At 39.6% G+C, this 18725-nt stretch overlaps 1 protein-coding gene across 7 annotated transcripts in view; it reads right to left on the reverse strand.

Moving 5' to 3' along the window:
- Positions 1-18725, reverse strand: part of UHRF2 (ubiquitin like with PHD and ring finger domains 2) — a 100180-nt gene that overhangs the window by 24839 nt on the left and 56616 nt on the right. For all 7 annotated transcript variants that reach the window (XM_086629772.1, XM_086629771.1, XM_086629770.1 and 4 more), the window contains 2 exons: positions 10278-10387; positions 2547-2733 (listed from right to left, as the gene is read on the reverse strand). In XM_086629772.1, coding sequence (XP_086485898.1) covers positions 2547-2733; positions 10278-10387 — 297 coding nt within the window. The remainder of the gene's footprint in view (positions 1-2546; positions 2734-10277; positions 10388-18725) is intronic.

The raw sequence follows: 18725 nt of genomic DNA on the forward strand, positions 1-18725 counted from the left end.
TGGATGGATCAAACAGATGTGTACCTCCAGACAAATGGTCTTAGGGAATATTATGCCAGTGCTATTTAACATCTTTGTTGGAGACATGGACAGTGGGATCGAGTGCACCCTCAGCAAGTTTGCAGATGACACCAAGCTGTGTGGTGTGGTGGACACGCTGGAGGGAAGGGATGCCATCCAGAGGGACCTGGACAGGCTGGAGAGGTGGGCCTGTGAGAGCCTCATGAAGTTCAACAAGGCCAAGTGCAAGGTCCTGCACGTGGGTCGGGGCAATCCCAAGCACAAGGACAGGCTGGGTGGAGAATGGATTGAGAGCAGCCCTGAGGAGAAGGACTTGGGAGTGCTGGTGGATGAGAAGCTCAACATGAGCCGGCACCGTGCGCTGGCAGCCCAGAAAGCCAACCGTATCCTGGGCTGCACCCAGAGCAGCGTGGGCAGCAGATCAGGGAGGGGATTCTGCCCCTCTGCTCTGCTCTCTTGAAACCCCACCTGGAATACTGTGTTCAGCTCTGGAGTCCCCAACACAAGAAGGACATGGAGCTGTTGGAACGAGTCCAGAGGAGGCCACGGAGATGATCCGAGGGCTGGAGCACCTCTGCTATGGAGACAGGCTGAGAGAGTTGGGGCTGTTCAGCCTGGAGAAGAGAAGGCTCCGGGGTGATCTTATTGCGGCTTTCCAGTACCTAAAGGGGCTACAGGAAAGCTGGAGAGGGACTTTTTACAAGGGTGTGTAGTGACAGGACACGGGGCAATGGCTTTAAACTGAAAGAGGGCAGATTTAGATTGGACATAAGGAAGAAATTCTTCCCTCTGAGAGTGGTGAGGCACTGGAACAGGTTGCCCAGAGAAGGTGTGGCTGCCCCATCCCTGGAAGTGTTCAAGGCCGGGTTGGATGAGGCTTTGGGCAACCTGGTGTAGTGGAGGGTGTCCCTGCCCATGGCAGGGGGGTTGGAACTGGATGATCTTTGAGGTCCCTTCCAAACTGAACCATTTTATGATTCTAATATTCTGAATGAAGGAATTCAAAAAAGAACTTCTCAGCTGCCATATCCAAAGGTCAAGTGCAATCAGGTAAGAATACTGCTTATGAACTGCAGTCGGTAATAAACCACTTGTGTGTTGAGAATGGTTTCCAACACGTCATCAAGCCACTTCTGTTGACAGTGGGAAGCAAGACGATGTCATGCACAGAAGACCCCCAAGAAAACTTGGGGATAGTTCAAACTAACATTCTGTGTAATAAACATTGCCAAATAAACACTGTAGCCATTTTGCATACACAAGAAGTGGAAGGCGAATAGACAATATTCAAATAACTGATGTATTTAGTTCGAATGACCTACACATATTTCTAGTAGGTACTGAAAATATCTTCTAGATAGTGTTTCAAGTCAGCCTTTCCTCCAAAAACAGTGAATACAACTCTTCCCAATGCAAAAATTTCATGAGAAAAAGATCAATTCTCAACAACATTATAGCTGTAGCCAAACGTACACACTGAGAAACACCTATCAATGTTAATGGTGTCAATCACTAAACCACACATTGGCATAAACACAGGTGTTCAGAAAAAACACGATACCCCAGAAAAGACACAGATCATTGAGCAGTGACCAATAAACAAACCTACTATGGCATCCACTATGGTATAGGACATTGTTATTTATTTCCAGAGAATGTTAGAACTTCCAAAGATATTTTATTTGAAGTGTATAGTTCCACAACATTTAATCACAAGGTCCAAAGAGATTCCATAAAGTGTATTCATAAGACATCTTAGACATTTATTGATGCCTATGTAGTGGAAAACTTTATTAGAATAAAGTTCTCCTTATTATTCATATATAAAGGATTAGCATCTCATGTAAGTCACAGGCAGGTGATAAATATGAACAGTGTCAACTATTGATAGCTAATAAAGATGAAAAATGGTACAGAGCCCAAGATAACTTAATGGACTGCTAACGGGTCCATGCAGATTCGCTTCAAAATACAATTATCTTGATTTAACAACGCCAGTTAGGATGGTTTTCCTGCTGGCAGAACAAGGGCCAGTAGGAATGAAGAGTAGCAAGATGGTGGTCCTCCAGCAGGAGAAATGAATGGAGTCGAGGCAACTAGAAGACAAAGGGAGGGCACAGGGGGCAGCAACACAAATAGAGGATGAAGGGAAAGAGAAGGGTGAGGGTAAGAGAATTGTTCAAGCAGTGAAGCTTGAACAAAATTTAAAGGCTGGGGAACAATCACTGTTGATAAACACAAACAGATCAGATAATGTCACAGAAGATCATAACGATCATAATGAATAGAACGAACATTATCAGTTTTGAAACTCCATACTGGTCATTACAGCTTACTACTAATCCTTAATGAATGATTTAAAAGAATTACCTTAACAGAAAATATAAGGTTTATATTAAGTAGATGGATGAAAAACAGCAGACTTAAAAAATCCCTCAGCTCCATCTCTCACAAGCTGAAAATAACAAAGAGGTACCTTGTATGGAATGGCAATACAGATAAGTAAATCATCCTTGTATATTTACCAGTCTTCATCTTCTGGTATCTTGCTTAAGGGAGGGTTCAGGCAGTATATGTGATAAGCCATATTACATTCATCACACAGGAGTTGCATGTGAGCATCCTGTTTTCCACCACACAAATAACACGAACAAAACCGGCACTCCTTATCTGGATCAGCCCTACAGTGCTTGCACTCGGGGCCACTTTTTCCTGTCAAAACAAAGAAAAAGTCAAATGCCATGTATTTTAGAAAAGTGCGTTACTGTACCTACAGGAAAAAAGTATTTCTGTACATGAACACTGTCCTCTCAAAAATGGTTGTTTTTTTTTCTTTTTACAATGAGGTGTTTGACTATCTAGGCTAATGGGATTTCTTCTGCTGTACAAACAATCAGTAAAGAAAACTACTAATCAGCAACTTCTCTTATTTTGTCCCCTCCCATCCCCAACATGCCACCTGCACACTCTCCCTGCAGATGGAACCTTGCATGACTTCTAGTTGGAGTCTTCTTAAACACAGCCATGAAGAAATTCCCATTAGGTAACTGGTAACAGTCAAACAAAGATGAAACCAAAATTTAGAACCGCTCTCTTCTCCTTAAATTATATTTACAGTTGGATAGAAGAATTAGTAGTCTGAGACCTCAGACCACCTCAAATCACCAGTTGTTTCGCATCAGCAGTTCAGTTTATACACGATGAAACACTAACTTTCTGTTTCATCTCACTTGGAAATTTGGACCCATGAACCCACTAGGAAACAAAACCATTGGCATTGGTTCCTCAATTAGGAAAAAAATGGGTTTTATACAAGAGAAAAACTATATACAAAAGAGGAGAGGGAAGAAACACTCAACACTTGTAGCAGAATTCACACTTACAGAAGAATTATTTGAAACAAATAGAAAGTCCAGAGAAATGAGAGAAGACTTCAGAGGATAATTTCATCACAGCCCAAAGAATTCCACCATCAAAAGAAAAAAAAAATCATTTATGTTCTGTGCGGAAGTAATCTAAAAATGCCATGGAAGTGAATTTGAGCTTAAACTAGACTAATACAATAATTAATAGAGTATTTCCAAACTGCTCTGGAAATACATTTTATCTGAAAGAAGTAATTGGCTTTGAATCAGGAGACAAGGAAGATTAGAAGACTAAGAGCTCAGAGTTGGAAGTAGGAAGCTGGAGAACCTACACATCTGAGACAATACAGGGAACATTTTTCTTAAAAAGTTTAGAATGGGCCAGAAAATGTTCTTCTGAGTACCATTCTGAAAGAAAAAGATAACCACAGGTTATCGGAAAGTTCAGAAACTGAAATAGCTGAGATAAATTTTCTGTTTTTTTGAAACAGTTGAGATAAATTTTCTGGTAAGTCCGTAAGCAAACTATTTGAGGAACTTCTGAACAGTTTGACAATGTCTAGTCATAAAGGCAATTGGCCTAGCAGGACAGAGTGATAAGGACAAACTTATCCCTGTCATAATCTTTGCCAAAAACACCCAAAAGTCACTAGTTGTATAAAAATAACCCTATCATTCTCTGGGACAAAACCGTACCGAATATGCCCATGATGTCACAAGCAAGTTCATTACTAAGGAATTTGAAGAGCAGCCCCGGTACAATAATGAAACAAACAATTCCCCCAAACCCAAAACCCTCTACAGCCCTTCCGAGGCAGCAGAAACATCAGATTCTTTCATGAGTACTCGGCAGACAGAACGTTACACAAAAAGAGAAGTACATAAGCAACAAACCCTAATATTTAAGAAAACACAGCCTGTTCCCATGAAAGATTTAACCCTTAGGAAAACACCAGGATTTTTCCATACTGAAGGACTGCTGCCTTTCTAATTCATTATTAGGGGAGACCATAATTTGTCAAACTCCAAACATAGAGAACTACCCCAGGCTTCTCTAACTAGCATGAGAGAACAATATTCAAGGACAAGCCTCTATTTTCTCTCAGTTTTAATTTTTATTCTTCTTCACCATGAGTTACTGTCTAAGTGACTGCCTTCAGAAGCTGTAGAGCTGATCAGTTCCTTGTAAGTTAGTTTGCTTGGACAACACGAGCAACCAAAGTATACATTTCTTCTAAGAGTTGATTCTTGAATAGAAAGGTGAGGTGGATCCCTGATGTATTCAGACAAATCCTGGATACTTCTACATTTTTCCTAAGCATATCAAGAAGGAAAGGAATGACTAAGGGTTTGCCAAAATCCCAGCCCCCTCCTGCTGAGGAAAAAATTCGCCCTCCCAATTGAATCGACTTTACAGAAAATTTGATCCACATGGATAAGTTATCAGTGTAAAATCTCTGTGGAAAGAAACTCCAGACTGGAAGTCTTATAAGAAAGGGGGACTGGAATTCCAAGTGTTGTGCTGTATCTACAGTCTTTCTGGAAGACCCTGAAGAATACTTTTATCTTCAAAGGCAGAAGAAACTAGACTTACAGAGGGAAGATACGGAGTTCTGAGTAACAAGAAGAGTCAGGGGATGTACTAGCTGATGTGTATTGTTGATGCATTAGCAACCTACACAGACAAACCTGTGAAATGTCCCAAAGGAATTAGGGCTCTTTCCTCTACAAAGGTGACACAAGTCGATAGCCCAACTGAAATGTCTCTACACCAATGCACGTAGCATGGGTAACAAACAGGAAGAACTGGAAGCCACTGTGCAGCTGGAAAGCTATGATCTAATCGCTATCCCTGAAACTTGGTGGGACAATTCACATGGCTAGAGTGCTCCAATCAATGGCTACAACAAACTCTTTAAAAGAGACAGGTGAGGAAGGAGAGGAGTGCAATTTCCCCTCTATGGAATGACCGCACAGAGCTGTCTGCGAAAGACAAAGATGAACAGGTCAAGAGCTTGTGGGTGAAAATTTAGAGGCCAAGCCAACAAAAGAAACCTCATGGCTGGTGTTTATTACCAGCCATCCAACCCAGGGGAGCCTGCTGATGAAGCCTTCCTCCTTCAACTGCAGGAAGCATCAAGCTCACAGGCTCTGATCCAGCTGGGGGGCTTCAGGCACCTTGACATCTGCTGGAAAAGCAGCACAGCAAGCTGTATGCGGTCCAGGAGGCTCCTGGAGGGCATTGAGGGTAATTTCTTAATCCAAGTGACAGTCAGCCCAACCAGAGGAGAAGCGTTACTGGAACTCTTGCTTACCAGCACAGATGAACTAACTGGAGAGGTCAAGATCAGTGGCAGCCTGGGCTGCAGTGGTCATGCCCTGGCTGAATTCACAATCTAAAGGGATACGGGCCAAGGAATTGGCTGACGTAGCTGCCAAGCCACTCTCCATCGTATCTGAAAAGTCTCAGGAGTCAGGGAAAGTCCCCAGTCTCTGAAGGAAAGGGAACATAGCACCCTTTTTACAAAAAGGGTAAAAAGGAGGACTCTGGGAATTACTCACCAGTCAGCCTCACCTCAGTGCCCAGTCGGATCACACAACAGGGACTCCTGGTGCAGCTGACAAACAATATGTCATCCAGAGGGAACTTGACAGGCTTGAGAAGTGAGCCCATGTGAATCTCACAAAGTTTTACAAGACCAAGTGCAAGGTCCTGCACAGGACAATCCCCAGTATCAGCACAGGTTGGGAGATCAATGGATTGAGAGTAGCCCCACTGAGAAGCACTTGGGGATACCGGTGGACGAAAAATTGGATATGAGCCGGCAATGCGCGCTGGCAGCCAGGAAAGCCAACCGTATTCTGGGCTGCAGCAAAAGAAGCGTGGCCAGCAGGTCAAGGGACAGGATTCTCCTCCTCTACTCTGCTCTTCTGAGACCCCACCTGGAGTACTGCATCCAGCTTCGGGGTCCCCAGTACAAGAAAGACATGGACCTCTTTAGAGCAAGCCCAGAGGAGAGACACAAAAACAATCAGAGGGCTTGAACACTTCTCCTACAAGGAAAGGCTGAGAGCTGGGTTTGTCCAGCCTGGGGAACAGAAGGCTCCAGGGAGACCTTATTGTGGCCTTTCAGTATTTAAGGCCACAATATAAGAAAGACAGGGAAAGACTTTTTCCCAGGGCCTGTACTGACAGGACAAGGAGTAGCAGTTTTAAACTGAAAGAGGATAGAGTTAGATAGGACAGAAGGAAGAAATTTTTTATGATGAGGGTGATGTGACACTACAACAGGTTTCCTAGAGAACCTGCGGATGCTCCATCCCTAGAGGCATTCAAAGTCAGGTTGGATGGGGCTTTGGGGACCTGATTTAGTGAAAGATGCCCCTGCTCACAGCAGGGAGGTTGGACTAGATGATCTTTAAAGGTCCCTTTGAACCCAAAGCATTCTATGATAAGAACTGCTAGAACACTGAAGTTTGAATTTTTGTTTTAAGAGAAAAAACATAAAAGCTGAAGAACATGAAAGAAGCAGCACTTACGAGGGAAAATTACCAGCTACAGATAGAAGATCTAGTGAGGTGTGTTGATGGGAAAAGGTGAGGAGCACACGCGTAAGGCTTGTGGTTATTTAGCAAGGCCTTGGTCAGACACACTTAAAAAAAGCCAAAATCTCTCAGCGTACTGTTTCTACCAAAGTCTAGCCTAGAAGGCTTATCTGCACGCTGTCCAAATATAACCTTCTAGTTTAAGTCTTCTCTACCAGGGTTCAGCTGAAGAAAAAGGAAACTTCATGTTAAGAGTGCTGTTGAACAAATCTGTGGATTTTCCAGCACAGGAGGCAAAACTCACAGTCTGTCCAGTGTGCCAACACCAATCCAAGCCAAGTCAGACCAAAGAAATCCCAGGTAACTGGTATCCCTTTTGAAACACTTTAAAAGGGATCACTGAGCGCTCCCTAAAGAAACTCACTGTCTACCTCACCCAATAAATAACAGAGAAAAAGAAACTGTATTTTTTCTATCTCTGCGTCCCTGCCCATGGCAGGGTGGGTCTTTAAGGCCCCTTCCAACCCAAACCGATCTATGATTCTATGATCTCTTATCACCACAGGTAATTTACACTATGTAATGTACTGGGTTTGGATATAAAACTAGTTTCTTAAGTCAAAGGGTAGTAATATTATTTTTTTTTTTTAATAAAAAAGAGGAAAAAAGCAAAAAGGTCTATGTATTTTAGTTCAGCTAAACAATATCTGGAGTTTTTAACTTTCTTCAATGTACAAACAAAATATGAACTGTCATTTTCATGACGCAACTTTAATTTTTCACATTTCTGCTTTAACCACATTGTAAGTCAAATGCACTGATTCTCTCTGCACTGTTGGTCACATGAAGACAGGTCTGTTCACCCCTACCAACGCAGCAGAGTTCAGTTACACACATCATTTCATATTCTTATTTTTCAGGAAGAGTCATCTCATGTTCAGAGCACAAACTTGGATTCTGATGGAAGGAATATATGTTGATACCTATGTCATATTTCCATTTTGCATATAAATATTTGAAATTTATTTACAAGCATGTCGCTTCTATTTTTCTAAGCTTCTAATAGGTTTAGCCTCTACTGTTTTCCTGGGCTGCAGAATTTAGATTTCCATTAAATAATTTGGAAATAGCTGCCTTATTTTTAAGTGTAACTGCTAAACATATATTGACATGTCATACTTTTTTAAATGTAATTTACACATACATAGGCCATGTTCAAGAAGTAAAGATTTTTCTGCAGAGGTAGCCTACATGGCTTATCCAGTGAAGATGACTTCCAAAGTAGGCATCCTATCTTTTGGAAAGGACGTAGACAGTAGTTTACTACAGACAAAAATACAGCCAGTGCATTTTCTGATTGTACTTACTACAATCTCATGGAGTATTTAAGGCCAATTAATCCCTTGAATTTCATCTGTCGTTACTGTAACAGAAATCTGCAGGTTTTCATACCATGCAAACAAGCCAGGGCAGCTGTGCGTGTATGGTTATAGATACATCCAGACATGTTTTAAAATTTTTAATACAAAATACAAACAGGGATGTAGCTAGAGTCCAGGAGAGAAAGGTATGGTGCTTATGGCACAGCCCAAGGGATGAGCACGGTGCACAAGTGAGCGAAGGCAAGGCGGCTTCCCGCGAAACTCGGAATCACGTGAACGGAAAAGGACAGCGTCGTGAGGAAGCTGGCCTCAGGAGAAAGAGCAGCTCGAACAAGAAATAAGGCTGAATTGCCAGATCAAGTACGTTTTCAGGGTTACGTTTTTAAATATTATATTTCTGCGTCACATTTATTTATGAAGGCTTGCAAACAATATGCTGAAATGAATAAAAACGGGTCCCGGAACAGAACACACCAAAACATACAGAGAGGTGCCAATCTCTACACAGGTGGCAGCATGTGAGTAGTTTAAGCAAAGAGGCTACAAATAAGGAAATACCTGTCGAAATAGGAGGGAAAAGAGCTGTTAAGTGAAAACAAAGAGCTTGCTTTTGAAACAACAAAGATGGCAACCAGCGCAGGAAGCAGAGAATGCAAAATGAATAAATATTCATGTCAGATCAAATGGTGTCACTGTAGACAATCTTGTACAGTCAATAATATAGTCATCATTCATTTCCTTAACACGCACATAATTTTAAAAATTAATTCACTACACAGTAGCTGCAGGGAAGAACTAAATTACCTGTAATAATTTTACATGCCCTTTAAAAAGTTTCATAAACAATTACACTTGCAAAATAAGTAGGTATGCAAATGCAAAGCGGTATCTGTAAATTTTTTTATTTCTCATACTACAATTTTTTAAATAAGAACATGCTTTAGGATAGCGCTAAAACTCTTTAGTGTGATCAAGAACAAACAGACTGGATAGTTAATCTTTTCTGAGTAATCTGAGGAAAGTAAATCGCAAATAATGAAAAACGAATGTTGATAAGTTCATTTGCAGAAACACAAATTTTTACTCTTAAGAAAACTGCAGCAAATGGTATTTGCTCCTCTGAAAAACAGTGATTTTTTAGATGACAGCAAATGAACAGTAAGCAGACTAGTTCTGGTGCACTGAGAGCTACATACAAAGGTTCTGAAAAAGTGCCTTGGAGTCAGGAGTCTAAAATATAATAATATCTAATACCTATTAGCAGAGCTGCGTCCAATTTCTCAGTGCTGCTATCACAAACACTTACCTCTCCTAACTTTAATATATTTTCAAACTTTGGATAAAATGTCATACTACTCTCTAGGTAAGCTGCCACTAACTCCTTCTTGTGGTTGTGGGGAAGATGAGGAGTATGGCACAGTTATTTTTTTAGAAAGTTATGCGGGGCAAAACAATAACCCGAACATTAATTATCCTTTTTTTTTTTCCCATGGTACAAGCAGCTTTGACACAGAGTTCCTTACCTTTTTATTTTTAATTCTGACATAATGACAAGGTTAAAGTGCATCATTACAGACTGATTCTGTCTTCGGCACTTACTAATTTCTAAAAGTTTAAATGACATGCCAATTGCCATAGCAGTTTTGGTGACCTGGATGCCTGTCTAGGAACTTTACTAAGACTACGAATTCATTCTGCACAGTTAATCAGAACATTATCAGCTGTCACCCTTTTCCCTGCTTATGACTGACAGTCCACCAAGATGTTACTAGTTTCTGCGTATGTCAAGCAATAGTCACCTTATGGTAAATATACTTTTAGAACAGAAATCTAAAAAGGATTCTATGTTATTACTTTCCTCAACACACAAAACCATTATTACCTCTGCACGCTGATTCTTCTATTTTTTTAAAGAATCATCATTCAATTTGTACTCCTATTCAAATAATTTAAAAAAGCATACTTTTGAAGTCTCCATCCCCAAACGTCAACGGATAAGCTCCTGGCTTTTCAATCTTGTACATTTCCTCTATAAAAATGATTTTACAATCATTTATTGTGTCTTCTGGGCCTCTGAAAAACAAAAAGAATAAGAAGTACATTCAATTTAGTTCCTCAGACCTAGATTCTGTACTTTACGAATCCTAAGCAATGAGATAAAGGTAAATAGCATCTTTTTTTTTTTTTTTTTGTCACTCATAGGATACTTTACTTCAATTCACATACAAAATTCAGTTTAGTACTGTAACTTCTAAGAAAACCAAAGCACATACTTACAACTCACATAAAGACTAGTCCACTACCCTCAGACTATTTGGCAGCTGAGTAACACAGCTAAAACATTACTATAAAAGTATAGTGTCAGAAATGAACCAGAAACATGACTTGTAAGACACAAAAACAGATGCTACTTGGAACCCACAGAGCAAGAAAAGCAACAGAAAGCTTCAAAAGCCCTACTTACGACTTCTTAAATGTTTTGGAAACCTAAAAGCCAATCCTGCAAAGACATGTACAACACTGAATTACATACTGTGAGTAGCCCTGTTAATGTCAGGTTTCAGTGCAAAATCTGTTTACCGTATCTCGGCGATGAGTAATAAATACTCCATGACTCCACAACACTAATGCTGAAAGCCTTCTAGAGAAGGATTAGGAAATACTAAATGTAGAGTAAAAGTTTTAACCTCTTCCCATTACCATTTCTTTTTATTTATTAAAATTCTAATTCTAATGTAAGCGTATCTACGAAGAAAAGGGCATAAAAACACAAACATTTATTTTTCTTTTCCCCCCTCCTCAGGACGATACTATGCCTTTTTCAACTGCCTGTTCTCCTATCATTTTCAATTTGCTACCTAGTTTAGAAATAAGTAGGAATTTTTATTATAATCCATATTGGAAGTATTAATTACTGAACACAGTCTCACTGTTTTCATCAAATCACATTTATTATTACTAATTTCAGAACTGAGCAGTTTGACATGGAAGAAAGAAATTTACTCGCTGGAGAGCTTCGCTTCTTGCAGGGTGAGACCCAGCCGTTAAAAAAAAATCTGAAGGAGATTTGGGTTTGTTGAACTCCTCTGCAAAAGTTAATCTAGTTCTGCTGCAATGCTGCAGTTCCTGTTTTGATTCTAGAAAAACACTTCAAAGTCTGAAACTACACAAGCAACTAAATGAATACAAACCACAAATACCATAGCTTGAATTACGAAGATTATAAAGTTTAACATTTTACCAAGATTGTGATGTTTGTAGTTAAAATGTCCAGTGAGCATCCTGCAACACAAGAAATAAAATACATTTTTTTCTTCTTTCCCATATAGACATTAGATGTGCTGAACACAATAGAGAAGTAGTAGTACACAGTCTAATTCCCAGTTAGGCAAGAGTGAAGATTATACAGTCTTTTGAAGGCTTTACTATGAACGAAAAAGCAAACTATTGTCTTGGTTACTGCTCAGTACTTGAAGGAGGCTGTGTGACACTTTGCTAAGCAAAGCTGAAGTGCACTGCACTATTACCAGCGTCGCTTCAGAAGCAGGGAAATAAGGAAAATTAATAACTGTAAAGATAATGATTAAATACTGCCACACTGGAGAATATTTTCCAGGTGAAGACCACCAGTAAGTTACAAAGGTTAGGTTTCTTTCAAATATTTAGAGTGTAGAAAGACCTGAGAATACGTTTGAATCAGGTGAACAAGTCTTCTAAGCCATATTTGTAGGATATTTGTAAGAAACAATCACAAAGGTGACTTGAAATTCCTTCTGAAGAAAGTCAGCCATGCGGCCTATCCCTATAAAAAGGTCTAGGCTGCAAAACTAAATCAAACTATGGACAGGCAGGGAAATAAGAGATTAACTCCATATTTAATAAAGATTACTGCAATAACGGAACACCTCCAGAAACACCAGGCTTCAGCCTGGGATCTGCTGCATCCCTCTTGGTCTGCTCCCACCATTTCCCTTGTGCTGACTCCAGTTCTCGGGCTCTGCCACACGCTGACTTAACCAAGGCAGTTTTTCGAGGGAAAACATTCCCCATGGTTGGCCGTACGCATAAACAGCAAATATTAGCAAATTCCAAAGATTTGAGATGCTTCACTAGAGCATACAAATGCTACATCAACACAAATGCTTCCGTCAGATAGACAAGGGTTTGTTTTTCTGGCCAGGAGAACCACGTATTTGGGATAATCTTCATTTGCACACCAGGGGGCATGAGCTAAAAGCAGTTCTGGCATTGTGGGTGACACCCCTCAGGTTTATTTGGGTTTCATATCGTGCAGTGAACACAGAAGTCTGACTTGCTGCACCTCTGTCTGGATGAGACCGCATGGTCCAACCACCTCCACCAGAATGCTGGACACCAGCTTCTGTTATGACAAAGCATGCCTCTGACAACTACCTATCAGGTTATGGAGAGACTTCCATAACCATCAGGTTCCAACTCCATCAGAGTTGGACAACCATCAGAGACTTCCAACTCCATCAGGTTACAGAGAGACTTCCAGTCTGTGAAGGGCTACAGCAGTTAAATTCCTCCAGCTGTTACCACACCTGCAGCTCTACTTACAGAAAAATTCCCAGGTTTGGTTTCCAGTAAACTATTTGAATAGAAAATTGTCCCTGAAAGAGAGAGAAAAGGACTCCAAAGAATGAATACCCCTCTAAAAGGACTGTGGGGACCAGTACACCTCTGCAGGGAGGGTTGAGAGCAGAAGCTTCTCTCTTCTGCAGTAGCAGGCAAAGGCACTTGGAATTATCTACAACACACACCTTTTCGCTCGGTCATAAAAGCACTGCACATTCAAACACAGAGAGGACAAATTGCAGACATCATCTCTGGCAGGAAAGCTAAACGAACCAACACAGACCGAGCTTCTCACAGCATCAAGGTGTCTCTGCCTGTTTTCTGTGGATTGGAGTCTTCTCTTAACTCCCTTATACTTTTTGTTAGTCCTAGATTATTTAAAGTTAAAAAAAAAAGAAACAAAACAAATCTCCTGACACTCTTTAATGTTGTAAATCTAGTCACGTTAGGACCTTCCTCAGCTCAACCACTGCATGCCTCCCCATCCAGTTTGATTCCTCTAGGAGCTTATTTCTAACATAACTCAAAAGTAGTGAATCTATTTTAAAATCAAAATACAGAATTATGCCTTCTTTCACCTAAGTAATGTGAAATTTTATATTCATATAAAAAAATACATCTATTGGTTTGTATATCTATATGCTTACAAAGCAAAAGATGAAAAATTAACAAGTACATCTTAAACTTTAGGCATACCTGTAAGTAAAAGTAAAAATAGTCATAGAAGTTGAATAATATGTTGCATATTAGTAAGCACAGAACTACATGTGCATCTGCCGAAAATCTGAAGCATAAATTATTAAATAAGTTAAAATCTTCTCAAGAAACAATACTGACAATCTCAATGTAGTGGCTACAAACATGACCTTACCCATGTCATGGGACACAGAGATACTCTCAAACTCCAGTATACCTCAGACAAATCTCAGCACATTTGCAGAACACATCTTTCTCCCATTTTTGCATCTTGCAAATCATCAACGTGTGTGTGGTTTCACCTCTAAATACACTATCCCTATTACAAGCAAAATCACATCCAGGAAAGACTTGCAACACTTCCTCCCCTCTCTCTACATTGCTTTATTGTTCAGAGGTGCATTGCTTTAATTTACCTCCTTTTTTACTGCATTTTGTCCAGAAATGTAGAAAAAAGTTTTTAAAAAAAGCTTTTCATCACGTGTAATTCTTTGCCTACAGTCTTTAGACAAGAAGGAAGGTGGCAAAACACCACAAAGCTGTACTCACAAATCCACAGACACTTGTGTGACTGTTATCCATATCTTTGGGAAACAAGCCTATCCTCAGCTCTGTAGATTATTTATTGTGAGTAAATTCCACTGGTGCCAATTTAAACGATTAAAATGACTTTTAACTACACCGATTATCACATTGTTTTCTTGAATGGTACCATGAAAAGATTTGTAAATTGGTTCAACAATATTAGTGTTCCAAAAGGCACCACAGCAAAAAATTTTTGTGAACTGTGGAGAAGCTTGGATTTTTGTCAACTTTATTACAAAAAATAACAGGTATATGATCTCAACCTCAAAGCGCTGAAGCACAACATAATTTTTTTTTTATATAACTAGTTAAATAAAACAACTGCTTTAATTAGTACTAGAAAATATAGAACTCTTAAAATAAATTTAAAAAATAAATGCAGCTGCAAGGAGGTAACAATTAGTAAAGGTATGTTTCTCTCACAGCACTGCAATCCAACTGCCATAAGCAATACTGTTCTCACATCTGGATGGAACTGATAAAATAGACAGAATTCATCATTTCTGTGTGACATATCAGGTCATGTTCCCTCCCTTTTGGGCACCTCCTGTATTTTTCCTTTGGGATAAGGGCACTCAGAAAGTAACTTTCAGAGTGTTTTTCCTAAAAGATATCCAGTATTTGAACCAAAAAACACATTTTATTTTCTGCTATGAGTAACATAAGGAGCAAGCACATACTATCAAGTAACTTTACAAAGCTGGTATGTTCCAGTAAACACCACAGCTGCGCATCCAGAACTACAGAGGATGATCAACTACCACTGTGACAAATAATGCCTTAGAATAAATGGTTAAGCCTTACCAAAGCTAAAAAACTCTGCTCAGCTAGTTGCTCTTAAAAAGCCAAATTACGCATACAACAGCTTTAATAATGATCAGGCTACACATCCTTTGTCTTAAAAATTATGGTTATCTCATAAAATTGTGGTTATATTGTTCTGTGAAATATACACGACATCACCTTTCTTCATTTCTTCACCTTATCATACCAAAAATGAGATTAAAAAAATAAATCTGGAGTTATACATTACACACAGTAAATAAGGCTGCATTTGTATTTCATGTAAGTACACAAAATTCTTTAAAGAAATTAAATCCTAAAATAGAGTAAGGCCCTTCAATACAACAGAATTCCTAATACAAGCTTTTATTTTAGATAGGTTAGCCATAGCCAGATAGAAACCTTAACTGAATCTTCTTTTATCCATGCTTTTTCCACACACGCTTCTTTTTTTTTAAACCTTTTGGCTGCAAAACACTCTACACATACATAATCACAGCAGACTAGAAGTACAACAACTGGGCATTATCCTGGATATTTCAAAAGTCAACTTTCAAGAAAATAAAAGCTGCTAGATGATAATTACCACACTGTTAAAACTCTATCAGTTCTATAGTCCGAGAGATTCAGTTACAATTGCCAGATCTCTCTTTTTAATTTTCTGGTTTTATCACTTCACCATATCAAAAGTAGAAGAAAAAACATCAACACTCACTAAAAGTCAAGATACAATGCTGAATCAAAACCAGACAAAATTTACGATGCAAAAAATACACACAAAGGTTATATTTACACGAAGAATCGTAAGGAAGTGTCAAATGACAATTTCTCTTTAGGCCTCCTAAGAGGAAAACTTTACCCACATTAAGTCATGTTTACTACAGACAACTAATTCATTTGTCATCTTCTATGGTTACTGTCAAAGGGTATTGTCCAGGTCAGCAGAGAAACAGCCATCATCAGAATAAAACCTAACAGAATATAATGTTGGCGACACTCTCCAAGATTTTTATATTGTTAACGAACAATATAAAAAATCAAAACAGGATCAAATATACTACCACTTTCAGTATCTCTCTTTCATATGCATTACTTTGTTTACATCTCATTTATGATCCATCAGCTTCTAATCTGCTTCTGCACAGCTTTCAGCTAGCAACTCTTTTATTTCCTCCTGTGTCGTTTAAACAACAGCTGGATCACTTCTCCAGAAATATGCAAATAATCTTTTTTACATTTCCATTCAAAAGCCTTGTTAGAACTTTCACTGTTATCCCCGTAGAAGCACTTGAGCCACTAGAGTTCATATCCAGTGTATATATCAACAGCATTTCATTGCTTCTTTCCACTTTGTGCTTTCACAGCTGCATGAACTCGTATCCTGACTCACTCAAGATACACTTTTCAAATTGAACAGGTTTTTTTAAACACTTTTGTTTGCCTTTGAAACAAGAGAAATCGTATTCCTGAACTGAGCTCATGAAGAATTGTTTATCAACTTTTATTATAAAAATACTAAATTACAGATATGTTAAAATCATTTAGACTAGAGAATTAAATATGTGCTATTGTAATAAATAAACTCTGCAGAAATCTGCTGTAGAAAAACAGAACTCTGTTGTAACGTTCACAACAATATATTTACTTTAAGTCACTACCAGCCAAAAAAATGTTTTGAAATTAAAGCATATATATGTAACAGCATGCATATTTCAAAAGATGCTAAATGGAAAATATCTCAATCTGACATAAAATATTGCAGTGTGACAATTATTACTGCTTGCTTTACATTTCAGCAGTAACTGTAACTCAGGCTAAACTGTAGTTCGAACAAACTGCAAACACACATGGTCTCCACAGAATGAAAAAGGGCTAAAATATACCCATAAAATAATCACAGCCCTCACCAAACATGAATAGAGATTTGATTTTAAACAGGCTTGGTTTATAGGTAACTTGCAAAGTATTCCCACGTGAAGACAGCATATTACATTGATAACTTGACCAAATTCTGCTAGGTGTGCATAGAGTTTCTTTCATTTTGTATTGCAGGCAAGCAGAAAAATAGACAATATTTTCAAGATTTTTTCAGACTATTCCACACCCACTTGCTTTATCATGAAAATACAAATACACAGTTACAAAATCGGACAGTATTAGCTGTGCTTTTAATTGAACTTTATTTATCTTTATTACACAAGCCACATGATGACAAAGACACAGACATAACTTTTCAACTATGCAAAATTTTATTACTATATATATAATACTATGATTAGAACAAAAAAAAAACAACACCCCAACAAACAAAAAAAACCCACACCCCAAAAAACTACGGTTATGCAGAAGACCTTACTATCAGAAATGTCACAATCTAACACAAATTGTTAAGGCCATCAAAACCAAACCAAAACAAAACACATACGCCCCCATCTCCCAAACCTACAAACCCGTATTGTGGATACACACACACACGCCAGCCAGGATACGACTTTTTAAAACCTCAGTAGCAGGCACAATGCTTGATGCATTTATAAAACAACAGATCATAGTTCATGGTGCCAGGCCCTGGAAGAAGAGATCTGGACAGAGGGACTATCCTTTTGTCCTTCAGCTGGGATCCGTAAAGCAGACGAATGTTAGAAAAGCAAAGTATGAACGTCGTACCTGGGGAAAGGGGAAAGCACCGGCCTGAGAGAACAGCGAGTCGCACTGTCAGATCCCAATAATCTGTTTCCAACGGCGGATCAGGAGCAAGACTCTGCCCTCCGCCATGACATCCACTGAGGAGGCAGAACAAAAGCCACCGAAGGAAGACCCATCCCACCCACTGGGCAGCACCAGCGGCCGCGCACAGACCTGCCTGTGGTCCTGCAGGAAAGCCCCTGGTGCCCAGCGGGGAGGGGGCATCGCGACCCTCCCCGACTTGAGCTCGCGGTGGCGGGCACTATCACAACGCTGAACCGGCATCCAGCTTCCAAAGCCAGGCTTACACAGGCTGATGTTCACACCTACGTGGGCGAATGCCCACCAAGAACCAGGCAGAAGAAGCTAGCTGAAGACCCACAAAGATGGAACCCCAAAGACGTCACCTAGGAGAAACGAAGCGACAGGATGCCGGGCGTCACAGGGCAAGGCACACGCGCAGCCCGCTGCTCTGCGTGTTTGTGGACTGAGCTGCAAGACCCAGAACAATGGAAAGAGTCTGCTCAGCACATCATTCCAGAGGTCTGGACTAGTCAGTCGGCTCTTCTACGCCAGGAAGAGGCAGAGCTACAAACAGGTTATTCTCACTAGAAGAGGTTAAAAGCTTCTATCTGTATTTTACATTACGCTACAATTCTCAGAGTAGATGCAGCACACGTATGCATCGTGAGCTTAGACACAGTTATAGGAGACCGATCTGGGTACCCAGCTGGATGAAGTGAGAATCTCAATTTAAAGATTGAGACATAAGAAGAAGCACCTCCCTTCACGACAAAAACTCACAGGGATGCTTTCAGGATGGAAAGGCCTTCCAGAAAAGAAGCAATAGCAAAAGAAGAATCTTGAAAACAGAACACAGGAAGTACTCCGTATAATAATAAAAATAATAGTAAGTGAATAAATAAGCGAACAAACAAATAACTTTAAGGTGTTTTAAAACCAAACAAAAAAAAAAGACCCGAAAGTATGCACCGTAAGATAGTAAATACAAAGACACAAAGACATTTCCCATAGACTGCTTCATATCGAACAACAGGCTAAT

The sequence above is a fragment of the Tauraco erythrolophus genome, chromosome Z (genome assembly GCF_009769465.1).
Source record: "Tauraco erythrolophus isolate bTauEry1 chromosome Z, bTauEry1.pri, whole genome shotgun sequence".
Lineage (NCBI taxonomy): Eukaryota > Metazoa > Chordata > Aves > Musophagiformes > Musophagidae > Tauraco > Tauraco erythrolophus.